The sequence below is a fragment of the Hemibagrus wyckioides genome, linkage group LG22 (assembly GCF_019097595.1).
Source record: "Hemibagrus wyckioides isolate EC202008001 linkage group LG22, SWU_Hwy_1.0, whole genome shotgun sequence".
NCBI classification, from domain to species: domain Eukaryota; kingdom Metazoa; phylum Chordata; class Actinopteri; order Siluriformes; family Bagridae; genus Hemibagrus; species Hemibagrus wyckioides.
Window position 1 is genome coordinate 9,349,423 of NC_080731.1, and position 12,684 is coordinate 9,362,106.

Consider the following 12,684-nt stretch of genomic DNA (forward strand, 5'->3'; position numbering starts at 1 on the left):
TGACCTCACAGTTATGACTATATTACCATCATTAATTTCTTCAGAATATTACAGCCATTAAACTTGAGCAAGAAACAAACTTCAATGCCTCATTATGAAATAAATCCACCACCTTATATACTGCTATTATTTTCAAGTGATACTATTTATCCTAAATAACATTTACTCTGAGATAAAGCCATGATAAGACCTCCACAAAGTAATAAAATGATATGGTCATCATTTTCTCGAGAATTACCTCTCAGTTTAATATGTTACACTAAGACTTAGCAGTTATGACCTTTATTTGTCGTATGCAACATAAAATCAACTCAAGATCCTTGCAGAGATTTCTACAATTAGGTCAAAACTCAGCAATTTGTTCGACATGGCTGCCGAGTCAAAAAGATCTGGTTTCAATGATGTTTGATGAGTCTAATTGCTTTTTCCATTATAATTTGTGTGTGCTGACCATGAGTATACTGACTAACACATCACAATGCATGTAACGCACTGGCCGAAGCGCAGAGGTTTTGTTTACACTTGTGGTCATGGCTCATGCGTCAGATTTGGTTCAAATATTCACACAGCATTAATCCCTGACCTCTGACTTCATTTTTAATAAAACAAATAGCCGTTTTGTAGAAATATAAAAAAAACTCACTCTATGGGGGATCAACCTTGTTTGGACCAAACTGGTGGTAAAGTAGAATGAAATAAAGCATGAAGAAAGCTACTCTTTAAAATAAACAAGCAGGCTTGCAGTGACGATATCAACGCAAAGTGGAAGTAATTTCACCTGGGTAAACACTGAGCAGTTTTATAGCCTGCCACGGTGCCAGAGGTGACATTTCCCTCATCCAGACACATGATCTTTGATCTCCACAAGCAGAGTCTTCTCAGCGAGGTGATAACTTAGACACACTCCAGCCAAATGTTCACTGGGGCCTACCTATATAGGGGCTAAGTTTGGGATGTTTGTCCAAAAGGCATCTGTTGAACCAAGCTTTCTAATAGTGTAGCCTTATCAGTACATTTCGAACTTTCTAACACTTGACGTTGAACATGTTCAAACTACACAGCTAAGAGATACTAGGCATAACCTCAAAAACAGGTTTCAAAGCCAGATCTACACATTTACGCCATTCACAACAGCAGAATAAACCAATTAAATATTCACACACAGAATTACAAGCACCAAACAGAAAACCTTGTGTTTTTTCCCCCACATCTCCGTCCCTCTGGTACAGCACAGCCTTGCACCGACAGGCACCATGCAGCACCACTGTACCTTCTGTTCCTTAAAATAAAAACAAGACACACAAGAAAATCTTTGGGATCCAGACATAAAAGCTGGAAGATTTTTTTTCATTCTTCAATGCAGTCTTTCATTATGTCCTTGAACAAAGCATAATTTACAACTTTTACACTGAAAACCATTCTTTTTATGTTAAAAAAAAGAAATACCCTGATTCTCTCTGTATGAGCCAATTTTCATGTCTAATCTTCCAACATTACAGGGCATGGCTTGCCCAGATTGGGATGTGGACTTGTTCCCACATTTCTACTAGAGGAATTGGCAAAGAAAGAATCCGAAAACTGTCTTCTGATGAAACACTAAGAGAATATGGGAGTGCGGTCCCACGCTTCAGATGTGCGCAACAAGAGGCTTCATTTTCTCTGGCGATAACATGTGAAAGTCGATGACAACCCCTTTCACCATCGCATAATGATGTTTTTGTTTAGTGCAGGTCACACACACACACACACAAACGATGGCTACGCTCTTCTGTCTCTGAGCTGGAAAAATGATCATGTCCAAACTGTACACCAAGGTCAAAACACAAGCCACCTGTATGAAAAACCAATCTAATTTCAGCATTCTATTATTGAATACGAAGCAACAGACAAAAGGCATGCATATGGGATCTATTTTCGAAACCACTACTATAAAGGAAAGCCATATTTCGCCTTTAACACATCAGGTGTTTCTGGTTGCAATCACTCTGAGGTCAGTCTTGAAGATAAGTGGACAACTTCCCGAAAATTCAAAGGGAAAAGTACTGTAAATCACATCCTCTCCAGGGATCTGAAGACCCTGAAGGAGTTCCTGTTTCTCTCAGCTGGCAGCCATGAATTTCTTAACCATCTCCTGAAGAATTTATAAACGAATCCAGGAAAACAGTATTATATTCACTCAGTATCAGTTACCGCTTTATCCTGGTCAGGGTCACACTGGATTCAGGGACAGAGAACCATAGCTAGTCTACCTAATGACGTGTTTCTGGAAGGGGGGAGAAAACAGCAGAACACAGGAACCCCACACACATGGTGAATATGAGAAACTCTACACTGACTGGAAGATCGGGGTTCGAGCCCCAGCACAGCCAAGCTGTCACTGTTGGGCCCTTGAGCAAGGCCCCAAACCCACCCTGCTCCAGGGGCGCTGCATCATGGTTGACAATGCGCTCTGACCCCAACCTCCAAGGAAGGGATATGCAAAGAAGGAATTTCACTGTGCTGTAATGTATATGTGACAAATTAAGGCTATTTCTAAATTGTTAACCTACACTAATATACATGTTATATTTTAGAGATTAGAATATTATAGAATTAAAGGATTTATCATATTTTTGTCTACAATAAATACTGCACAAAGTACAGAAGCTTCAATACAGATGAAGTTTGTTTATTTAAATAGACTAACATTATCCTAGACATTGTTTTATGTTAATAGATAAGTCAAAATTGTTTAGCTGTTTTAGGCAATTCAGTGGGAAAAGTTCATTTCATTAGTTATCAGCTCAAGACTATGAGGAAAAGGGTGGTACTCACAAGGGTAAAGCTTTGTGAACCCTTATGTAACTTTCATCTAGATAGACTTGATATAGAGTTATGTTTTAAACATAAATGGATAGTTTTTAGTTTTAGTAAACCTTTAAAAGGTACACCACGTGCACATTTCTCATGGAGATGATGCTGTATAATTAAAGTTACATGTCAGTTACACTACCGATAACACTACAATCTATTTGTATTGTAACTTAAACACAGTTTAATGATGACCAACAATGAAAATGGGCAAAATTGTGGTATTGTGAAAGCTCTCTTAGACTTTTGAACTTGAAGGAAAGTTACATAGATCTAAGTTAGTACCTATAGAAATCCTAAGATTTCACAGTAAATATTTTACAGCCTTCTAAACACTTCTCTGTGGCATATTTCTGTATTATACAGTGAACAGTGAAGAAAGCACGTGTCTTATGAAGGGTTAACAGTCCATTAGGCGATTTCTTCAGTGTATGAGGACTTTTCTTAAACATGAGGTCACACACACTGACTTGATTGAACAACTGCTTTCACCAACATAATCCAACAGAAATAACCCAATCAAACATGTAAGCACGTTAAGCTTATAATGGCCAATATGCGAACAGGTGTGTGTGTGTGTGTGTGTGTAAGAGAGAGAGAGAGAAGGGGACACAGAAAAGCACGCCATAATTAGAGGAACACAAGCTCGTGATCAAATGACCACTTGGAGGGCCAGCAATTGTGCTCGCGCAACGTTTTTGTATCAAAGAAAAGCTGGAATTTGTTGTTGCACCATTTTTATTGCTTAACTGAAACAACAAACGCAAATGCGATTGCAAAGACAACACTGATACGCAAAGCAACTCTACATGTTGCACACAAACTTATCTAAAAGACTTATAATGCGGCACAAATTGTCCATTCAAAGCAATATATATTAAACTTACTGCGTCTCCAGTGGCGCGTGCTTGGTTTTGCAGGATTGCCATAAAGTGAAGAGGTCAGGCTTTGCCGGTTTGTCTCCCACAGGTATTTGGCACAGGTACACTTTTAAAGGCAGCCAAAGTTTTTGGTTTTTACTTCACCATTTAAAAAAATACACCCAAAGACGTCTACGCAAATCTACATCTCTTTCGCACTCAGCTTTGCCAGTTTTGCATTCGCAGTCCGCCTGTCCAGCGAAACGACTCCTCAGAGCGCATGCGCGCAACGCGGCATTGTCGGTTCTCGTGCAACAGTGAACATGGCGTGACGCGCGCGAGCTCAGGTGCTCCGATTACTCCTACATCGAGAAAGCAACTCGTTTTCTCTTATTAAAACACTAGCTACATGATCAGTCTCTCTACAAAATATGTATAATTAACACGCTTTTACTTATAGTTTGATTAAAATTATATTTGCATTAAACGTTTGCTCAGAATGGCCAGGCACGTGCTTGTGCATATTTATATGTTACCAGTACACATAACCCTGCTGCTGTCCACATCAAGCTAAATAGGTTATAGTGACATTGGAAATGACCTGTGCAAATGAACTGTGACTGATTTATGTTCTTTTGCATAGAGAATTATTTTGGGATTTGGCTTAGTAAATTCTCTACATATGTGTACAATATACCAAATGTGCATTTAAACCTGTCTTCTTCTTCTTATTATTATTATTATTAGTAGTAGTAGTAGTAGTAGTAGTATCTATACTTTTGAATGTTTTGTCAGTATATCCTATAAGAATTGTTGACATTTATTTTCAGAATTATGAGATCATATAAACCTAATCAAACATAAACGAAGGAACTGTCCTTGAGATTGTCCTTTAGCCACAGCTCTCAGGTGTACAAGATACAAGACACGTAACTCTGCATCCAGGCAAACATTAACTATGTTCCAGTGTATCTTGCTCTAATGCTGTCTTAATAGCCTACCTAACTGATTGCTTACAAAAATAGTCTGTCTTTTGCTAAAAGTTTCCACTAGTAATGGAATAGTCAAATCATTGAAACAGGGTTGTGGCGAAAGATCTACTGAGGGATTAGGGACTATCGCAATAAGCAAAATGTTACAATTTATGTTCTGTTGTTAAATTTTGCTTCCATTTGACAACATTTTTACAACTCGTTATGAGAGCTATAGGATGAATTGCTTTGAATGTTGTGAACTTAAACAATCTTTAGGCTTTTAAGATGAAGACCAAAGACTCACCGTAATAGGCCACTCTTCTCTGACTATCAATGGTGTTTATTGTGTTATGTTATTGTGTTATATTTTCGTGGTTGGTTTTGTTCCAGCCTTTTGTTAGCTGCAAGGTGTAGGTGCTGCAGAAGCACATTGTGTGTTTTCTTATAGCTTACTACATGAGACATGACACTACACTAATTTGCATTTCATATCATTTTGATTGTTTACCATATGCATTATGTCTTTTTCAACTACTGTGTAATGACAATTATAATGCTTCTTTTATACAACTATAACTGTGTGCCTTCTTTCCCATAAGGGATTAATGAGGCTTAGCTTAAGTGCAGTGGACCTTACGGTGAACCATTATAATCCCCATGTTCAGTGTTGCAACAAATATTTGTGTGCCCAGTAATACTTGTTTATTCTGTTAAAAAGGTTAAGAAAGACACAGCTTTGTAATGTTTTTTATAATTCACATCTTAGGTTGTTTTGCTCATGTGATGTAACTATAGGAGCTATTAGAAATTGTCTAAATCTGGATTATCTTTCACCACGTTTTGTGTAAGAGTTGAATACAGTCCGGAGAAGTTTTGCTTAAGGCTGACATCTAGTGTCTAAAGTGTCTAAAGAAGGTTTAGAAAAATCAGTCCATAGTGACTTGCACTATAATACCCTAAAAGTTATAATTAATATCACAGAAGAATACAACTAAATAATATTGTCCATGTGGAAATTGTCCATAGTGTACCATGATTAAAAAAATAAAAATAAAATAATTATTTAAAAAAGGGTTTCTGATAACTGTTACTTCTTCTTCTTCTTCTTCTTCTTCTTCTTCTTCTTCAACAACAACAACAACAACAGACAAACATTTAATTGAACAGTAACATATTGTTGTTGGGATTTATTTGATTATATTTCATACCTTATTAATTGTGTTCAACTGAAAAAATGTTTTTGGTATGTCATGTTTTATATATATATTTTTTTTATTGATAGATGCTTAGGGTTTCAGCATCAGAAAAGAAAAGTTTTATCATCTCTATTATTATTATTATTATTATTATTATTATTATTATTATCATTATTATCATTATTATTATTATTATTATTATTATTATTATTATTATTGCTGTTGTTAAATCAAGGATATTCTGTGCTGCTGTTCTACTTAATTATGTGTTTAATGAATGAATTTTGTGTTTAATGAATTTATACATTTCTCACCTCAGAAAAAAACACAAAGATACCTGTTAGTTTTAGGAGATTCAGAGCATCTGATTGTCTCGTGCTCAACCTTTAGATGATAAACTCACTCAACAAGATCATATTCATGCATTTTTATTCCTCTAACTATTAGTCCCAAACAAGCCTATGTTTAATTTCAAGATATATTATGCATGACTCTGCAAACAACACATTAAACATCAGATCAGTTCAGCAACTTCGAGCATAAAGGCATCTTTCACTCTTGAGAGACAAAACAGCATTGTTGCTGCAACTCACGAAACCACGCCCCCTCTTGTACTCATCCACGCCCCTTTGGTGTTTCTAAGCTTTTGATTGGCTACGTTCAGCCACACTCCCCTTTTCCTGGTTAGTTCCGTGTTGCCAATGTAGTTGAAAAAGTACAGTTGTACTTCTTTTATTTACTTTTCTCAAACAGGTATCGTTTTATTCCATCCGGGAAAATGTCGGACCGCGGTGCTTTCGATACCAATGCGATCACTCTGACCAGATTTGTGTTAGAGGAGGGAAGAAAAGTGAAAGCCACAGGGGAACTGACCACCCTCCTGAATGCAATGTGTACGGCTATTAAAGCAATCTCGAGTGCTGTGAGGAAAGCAGGCATCGCTCACCTGTAAGTTTATATCCATCTCATATCTGCTCTTCGATCATCAGTGTTATAAAAGTTTGCATTTGCCAATGCTGGTTGCATTTGGGTAGAAAACATCCACTTCTGCATGAATTGCTTTACCTTACCTGTCTTGGTCTGATCAGATAAATAACACTAATGTAAACTGATCAATAATTTTTTTGAGGTTTGTAATCACCTTTGTGTTACTTGTGATGTTACACTTAACATCTGGTACAGATTGTGTACCAGTCTGACCAGCTCAGTCTGTGTTCTTTGTTCTAGCAGCAGAAATCTGGTTAGACCGAGCTGGATTTCCCATTAGCTGAAGTAAACAAGATTTGCTGCATGCTTGCACACACTAAATACCTCTAGTCTAAAGGAGCATTAGTATAATGATACTCGTGCAGTCTAATCTGATAACATGCAAAGATGCACTGATTCCACTTTTCCATCTAACATAAAAAATACACCACACAGTCCCGACATCTATCTCATGTACTGCACTTTGTACACCGATCAGGCATAACATTATGAGCACTGACAGGTGAATAAGACTGATGATCTCCTCATCATGGCACCTGTTAGTGGGTGGGATATATTAGGCAGCAAGTGAACATTTTGTCCTTAAAGTTGATGCGTTAGAAGCAGGAAAAATGGGCAAGTGTAAGGATTTGAGTGAGTTTGACTAAGGCCAAATTGTGATGGCTAGATGACTGGATCAGAGCATCTCCAAAACTGCAGCTCTTGTGGGGTGTTCCTGGTCTGCAGTGGTCCGTATCTATCAAAAGTCGTCCAAGAATGGAACATTGGTGAACCAGCGACAGGGTCACGGGCGAGCCATGGCTCATTGATGCACATGGGGAATCAAGGCTGGCCCGTGAGATCCGATCCAACAGACGAGCTACTGTTGCTCAAATTGCTGAAGAAGTTAATGCTGGTTCTGATAGAAAGGTGTCAGAATACACAGTGCATGATGGGTCAGGGCTGTTTTGGCAGCAAATGGGAGACCAACACAATATTAGGCAGGCAGTCATAATGTTATGCTTGGTCGGTGTAGCAATATTTCTGCTTCGAACATAGTTAATAGTTAATTAGTCATAGTTGTAGAACAATAAAATGTTGAAGGCTCAGGGTTAGGAATCTGTGCATTACTGCTACTGATCTAATATGGTCACTCTTTAAGTGTCTGTCAGCTCTCTCTCTGCTTTTTCAGCTTTGTTATGTGCATCCACAGATTACCAAATAGTCTCAACTGTATAATGCAGAGTGCTGCAAGACTTCTACCATGATTACTCCACCTGTATTGCTTTTATCAAGACTCCTGTTCACAAGCCTATATTTCAAAACAGTGTACATTGTTTGCCTTTCCTCTGTATGAAGTGTATAGTGTAATGATCAAAATCTCATTATCCGGTCTCACCCATCAGAGGAGAATGAGTTCTGTTCTTTAGAAGGTTTCTTTGTTACTAGAACCTTCATCTGGGGCCTTAGTATATTGATTTAGTAAATATGTCTAGTGCAGTTTTTACAGAAGTTCATGCCAGTATCACCCTTAATAACAATAATGTATATAGGATTGTTACTGGTCTATATTCTTACAGCTTTTAGATATTAAATCTAGCCTTTGCAGTTCTGCTACTGTAGACTAGGCTGTGTTCTAGCTTTGTTCTTTAAAATATGACTTTACCGAAATGCTTTAAAAATAAAGAAAACCATCCATCAATTCTCTACACTGCTTATTCTCTTTAGGATGAACCTAAAGTCTATCCCAGGAGACTCTGGGCACAAGGCATGGTCAGGGTGCCAGTTTATTGCAGGGCACAATCTCACAAATATTACCACACTAAAGACAATTTAGAGATGCCAGTCAGCCTACAAGGCATGTTTTGGGACTCTAGGAGAAGACCCGGGAACCCGGAGGAAACCCCTGGGGCACAGGAAGAACATGCACACTGCACACCCCTGCAATCCACAACCCTGGAGGTGTGATGCGTAAAAAAGACATTAGAATTGAAACAGATTACTAAAATGAATCATTTCAAATTCACGCTTCAGGGCACAGAATATTGGGATGCCTCTACTCTAGACTTTTATTTTATTAACATGAAAATCAGAAAGAGTTTTTTGAACTCAAGTTATATTTCACTTACAAGGAGTTTGTCTTAGCTGTTGCTCTTTAAACACCAACAAACTGAAACAACGCTGTTAATTAGACAATAATGGGCAAAAGGTTAAAGAAACCCGGTGAGCAGAATAAAACAATGTACAGATTAACCATAAACATGTGCAAGTGTACACGTAACCATATTGTAAGTAGTGTATCGTACAGTACTTAGGGGATCTGCACTAGCTATGAGGATACAGTGCTGTATTTCAGCACGTCTGGGTTTTAAACTACGAAGTGTAGACTTGCATGAAGATGTGTTTCAAAAGAGCACTTGGGTAAATATCCTGTTTGTAATTCAACCTGGTGAAATTTGCAACAAAAAATCTACACTGATGCTTATGAGCCTTCGCTTGAGAGTGGAATGAAACCACTAAGGTGGTGTTAGTCTGTGAACACACATTTTTGCAACTGTTGCTCTGGCAAAAAGAGTATAGCAATAACATGTAAATGTAATAATGCTCTTGCATGCACAAATGTGTCAAAGTGTCAAAAATAGCATGTAATATTTCACGAAGCATAAGGATTGACAAGTGGCTCATGAGAATCAGAGGACTCCTGTCCAGAAAATTCAGATTACACCCAGATTTCCTTGTTAATCTAAAAAAAAAAAACAAAGTTAAAGTTTAACATTCAAAATACTTAATTATGAATACTCCAGTGGTGTTTAAAATCTGTATTTTGTTCATTAAATTTCTTCAAAATGTGTACTAAATATCTGCTGCTCTTGTTATTGCATAGGTACGGCATTGCTGGCAATACAAACATAACAGGGGACCAGGTAAAGAAGCTGGATGTCCTTTCCAATGACTTGGTCATTAACATGCTCAAATCCTCCTTCACCTCCTGTGTGTTGGTCACTGAGGAGAACGACGACGCCCTTATAGTGGAGCCAGAGAGCAGGGTATGAGAAGGAGAACAAGATATTATCTGGTGCTCAGGAGATTCTTCATTGCTCAAGCCTAAATACTGAGTGTAATATTTCCATGTGTTTTTTCCTAAGGGTAAATATGTGGTCTGCTTCGATCCTCTGGATGGATCCTCCAACATTGACTGCCTGGCTTCCATCGGGACCATCTTTGCGATTTATAAAAAGGTATACAATGAGTTCAGGCCTTGAATGTGGAGTTTTAGTGTAGTTAGTTAATAAGTATACTCTATTAGAAATGTAGTTATTGGTTTTATTTGGGTTTTTGAAGTTGCTATATAGTAGCATGGACATTTCCAAGCTTTTGCAAAGCAAGACATAAGCAGCTTCCCATAAAATCAGTATTTATCCTGTAATATCATGTAATCTGTACATATATCCAGTTTATTTAGTAAAATATTCTTTCAAATCTTTCCTAAGTGCACAGATGATGAGCCAAGTGAAAAGGATGCCCTGCAGCCTGGCAGAAACCTAGTGGCTGCTGGGTACGCGCTGTACGGCAGTGCCACCATGATAGTGCTCTCAACCGGCCAAGGTGTTAACTGCTTCATGATGGACCCTGTGAGCAAAACTCTGTTATTGAATTTACACTTCATAGTTAAGAGCTATTTGTGTTGGAACAAATTCTTGGAAGGAAATACATACAAGTTATACATGTGCAATGACCTTGTGTGAGTGTATTTATCTCTTTCTCTTTGGCAGGCAATTGGGGAATTCATTTTAGTAGAACGAGATGTGAAAATCAAGAAAAAGGGGAATATTTACAGTCTCAATGAGGGCTATGCTAAGTATTTTGACCCTGATGTGACTGAATACATACAGAAGAAGAAATTCCCAGAGGTATAGTATGGCCTGCACCTGAGCACAGCTTTAGCAAACATATAAGCAGATGGTTTGTTTGCAGTGTGTGTATACAGAATCCCATAGTCACATGGTCACTGTACCGGGCAGCAGCTTGATTTCTACTTAATACACATTTGCTTGCAGTTCTAGAAAAACCAGCACGCTTTTTGGTGGAAAATTCACATACGGACTTTTTTTGTAGTATTTTTCTCCCTTTTCTCCTTTTTGGTTTTGCAAAATCAAGCAACACAACCAACCAGCATGTGTGGCAAATCTTTCAACCACTGATACTTCTGTTTTTTGTTAGCTGGCTCAGGTTGCCATGCCTTCTTTAAAAAGCGGACCAAAAACATGAACCATTGACACCTCTCTACAGTAGTCTAACAGCAAAACTACTATAGCAAAATGCAGTGTAATGATATTTGGGGTGCAAGTATTGTCATGTAATACACCTTAATGAGCTAAAAATATTTAGAATCTACCACTAACCCTAAGTTTGTATTCATCTGGATAAATCATGGAATCTTAGCAGTATCCTAAAATCTGGCCTCAGTCACACATGACTTTATTTTGCCTTCACTGTACTAGGCCCAATCGTATATTACAAGATTTGGTAAAGAGGATGATGCCGTTTTGTTTTCTCAGATTTATTACTGTATATGGCTGATGTGATGATGTAGTTTGTGTATTTTTTGCAGGATGGCAGTGCGCCCTACGGTGCACGCTACGTGGGCTCCATGGTAGCAGATGTGCATAGGACACTTGTTTATGGAGGAGTTTTCCTCTACCCTGCCAATGTGAAGAGTCCTAAAGGAAAGGTATAATGAAAGATCTTGCTTTTAATCTTACTTTTATGATAAGAACATCATACCCTGTAAAGTCCAGAGAATTCACAGGACAGGAATAAATAAAATCAGCATTGGCCTCTGATATGAAATTTGGTTGCAAAATATGTTAAGCAATGTCTCATTGCTTGGTCAGCTGACTCCAGAGGCAGATTAGGCTGATTTATTTGGACTTTTTATCCTCAGTGATGTTGTTGGATTGTTCTGCCAATATCTTGTAGCACAGTTTTAGTATATTTCTTAATGTTATCATAAGTGCATAACTTTTTATTAAAAGAATGATTTGATTTTCTGTGGCATAGCTCCGACTCTTGTATGAGTGCAACCCCATGGCCTTCATCATTGAGCAGGCTGGTGGAATGGCCACCACAGGTGCCATGAACGTGTTGGACATCCAGCCTGAAAGCATCCATCAGAGGGCTCCGGTGGTCCTGGGATCCCTGGATGATGTTAAAGAGTACATCTCCATCTACCAGAAACATCACAAGTGACCAAATTCTAAACCAACAAAGTGACCAAACATCAAATTCCAATCACTCTTATCTGAGATAAAATCTATAACAATCATTTCATGTAAATTCAGTTTGTTGCAATCTACTCAAGAATGTAACAGAGCTAAGAAGCCATACTCCAAGAACCACTAATGTCACATTTGCACTCAGTGGAAAATGTTTACCCAAAGACGGACCATGTTTTATGCCTTAGCAATAAAAATGAAGTGCCTTTTCTGTTTTTCTGTATTTTATAATAAAGGAAAAATAATAAATTCAGCTGTGCCAAAAAAGGTGTATGAAGTTTGTTACATTTTGTTCAGGGTTTTTAGACCAGAATGAGTTTCTGTGCATAATGAAACAGGAAGAGAGGAATGAACACATGCATATATTGCTTTACAGCCAACAAATTGCATAACAGTTCATGTAGGAAGATTACAGCAAGATCCTTCACTGTAATTTGACAAAAGTGTCAAAACTTATCTGTGCTCTCTGTACACACAACCTTTTCTGAAAAGGCTTGAAATAAAGTGACATTTATATTCACTGACAGGTGAAGTGAATAACACTGATGATCTCCTCATTATG

At 37.9% G+C, this 12,684-nt stretch overlaps 2 protein-coding genes across 2 annotated transcripts in view; one reads left to right on the forward strand and one right to left on the reverse strand.

The window, feature by feature from the left end:
* Positions 1–3,976, reverse strand: part of kank1a (KN motif and ankyrin repeat domains 1a) — a 48,315-nt gene extending 44,339 nt beyond the window's left edge. The window contains exon 1 of the mRNA XM_058374902.1: positions 3,738–3,976. The gene's annotated coding sequence lies outside the window, so the exon portion shown is untranslated. The remainder of the gene's footprint in view (positions 1–3,737) is intronic.
* Positions 3,977–6,557: 2,581 nt separating this feature from the next.
* fbp1a (fructose-1,6-bisphosphatase 1a) lies at positions 6,558–12,375 on the forward strand. Its single transcript, XM_058375575.1, has 7 exons — positions 6,558–6,828; positions 9,731–9,893; positions 9,993–10,085; positions 10,338–10,478; positions 10,620–10,757; positions 11,459–11,578; positions 11,908–12,375. The coding sequence occupies exons 1-7, from the start codon at positions 6,659–6,661 to the stop codon at positions 12,094–12,096; spliced, it is 1,014 nt and encodes a 337-aa protein (XP_058231558.1). The 5' UTR covers positions 6,558–6,658; the 3' UTR covers positions 12,097–12,375.
* Positions 12,376–12,684: the final 309 nt, after the last annotated feature.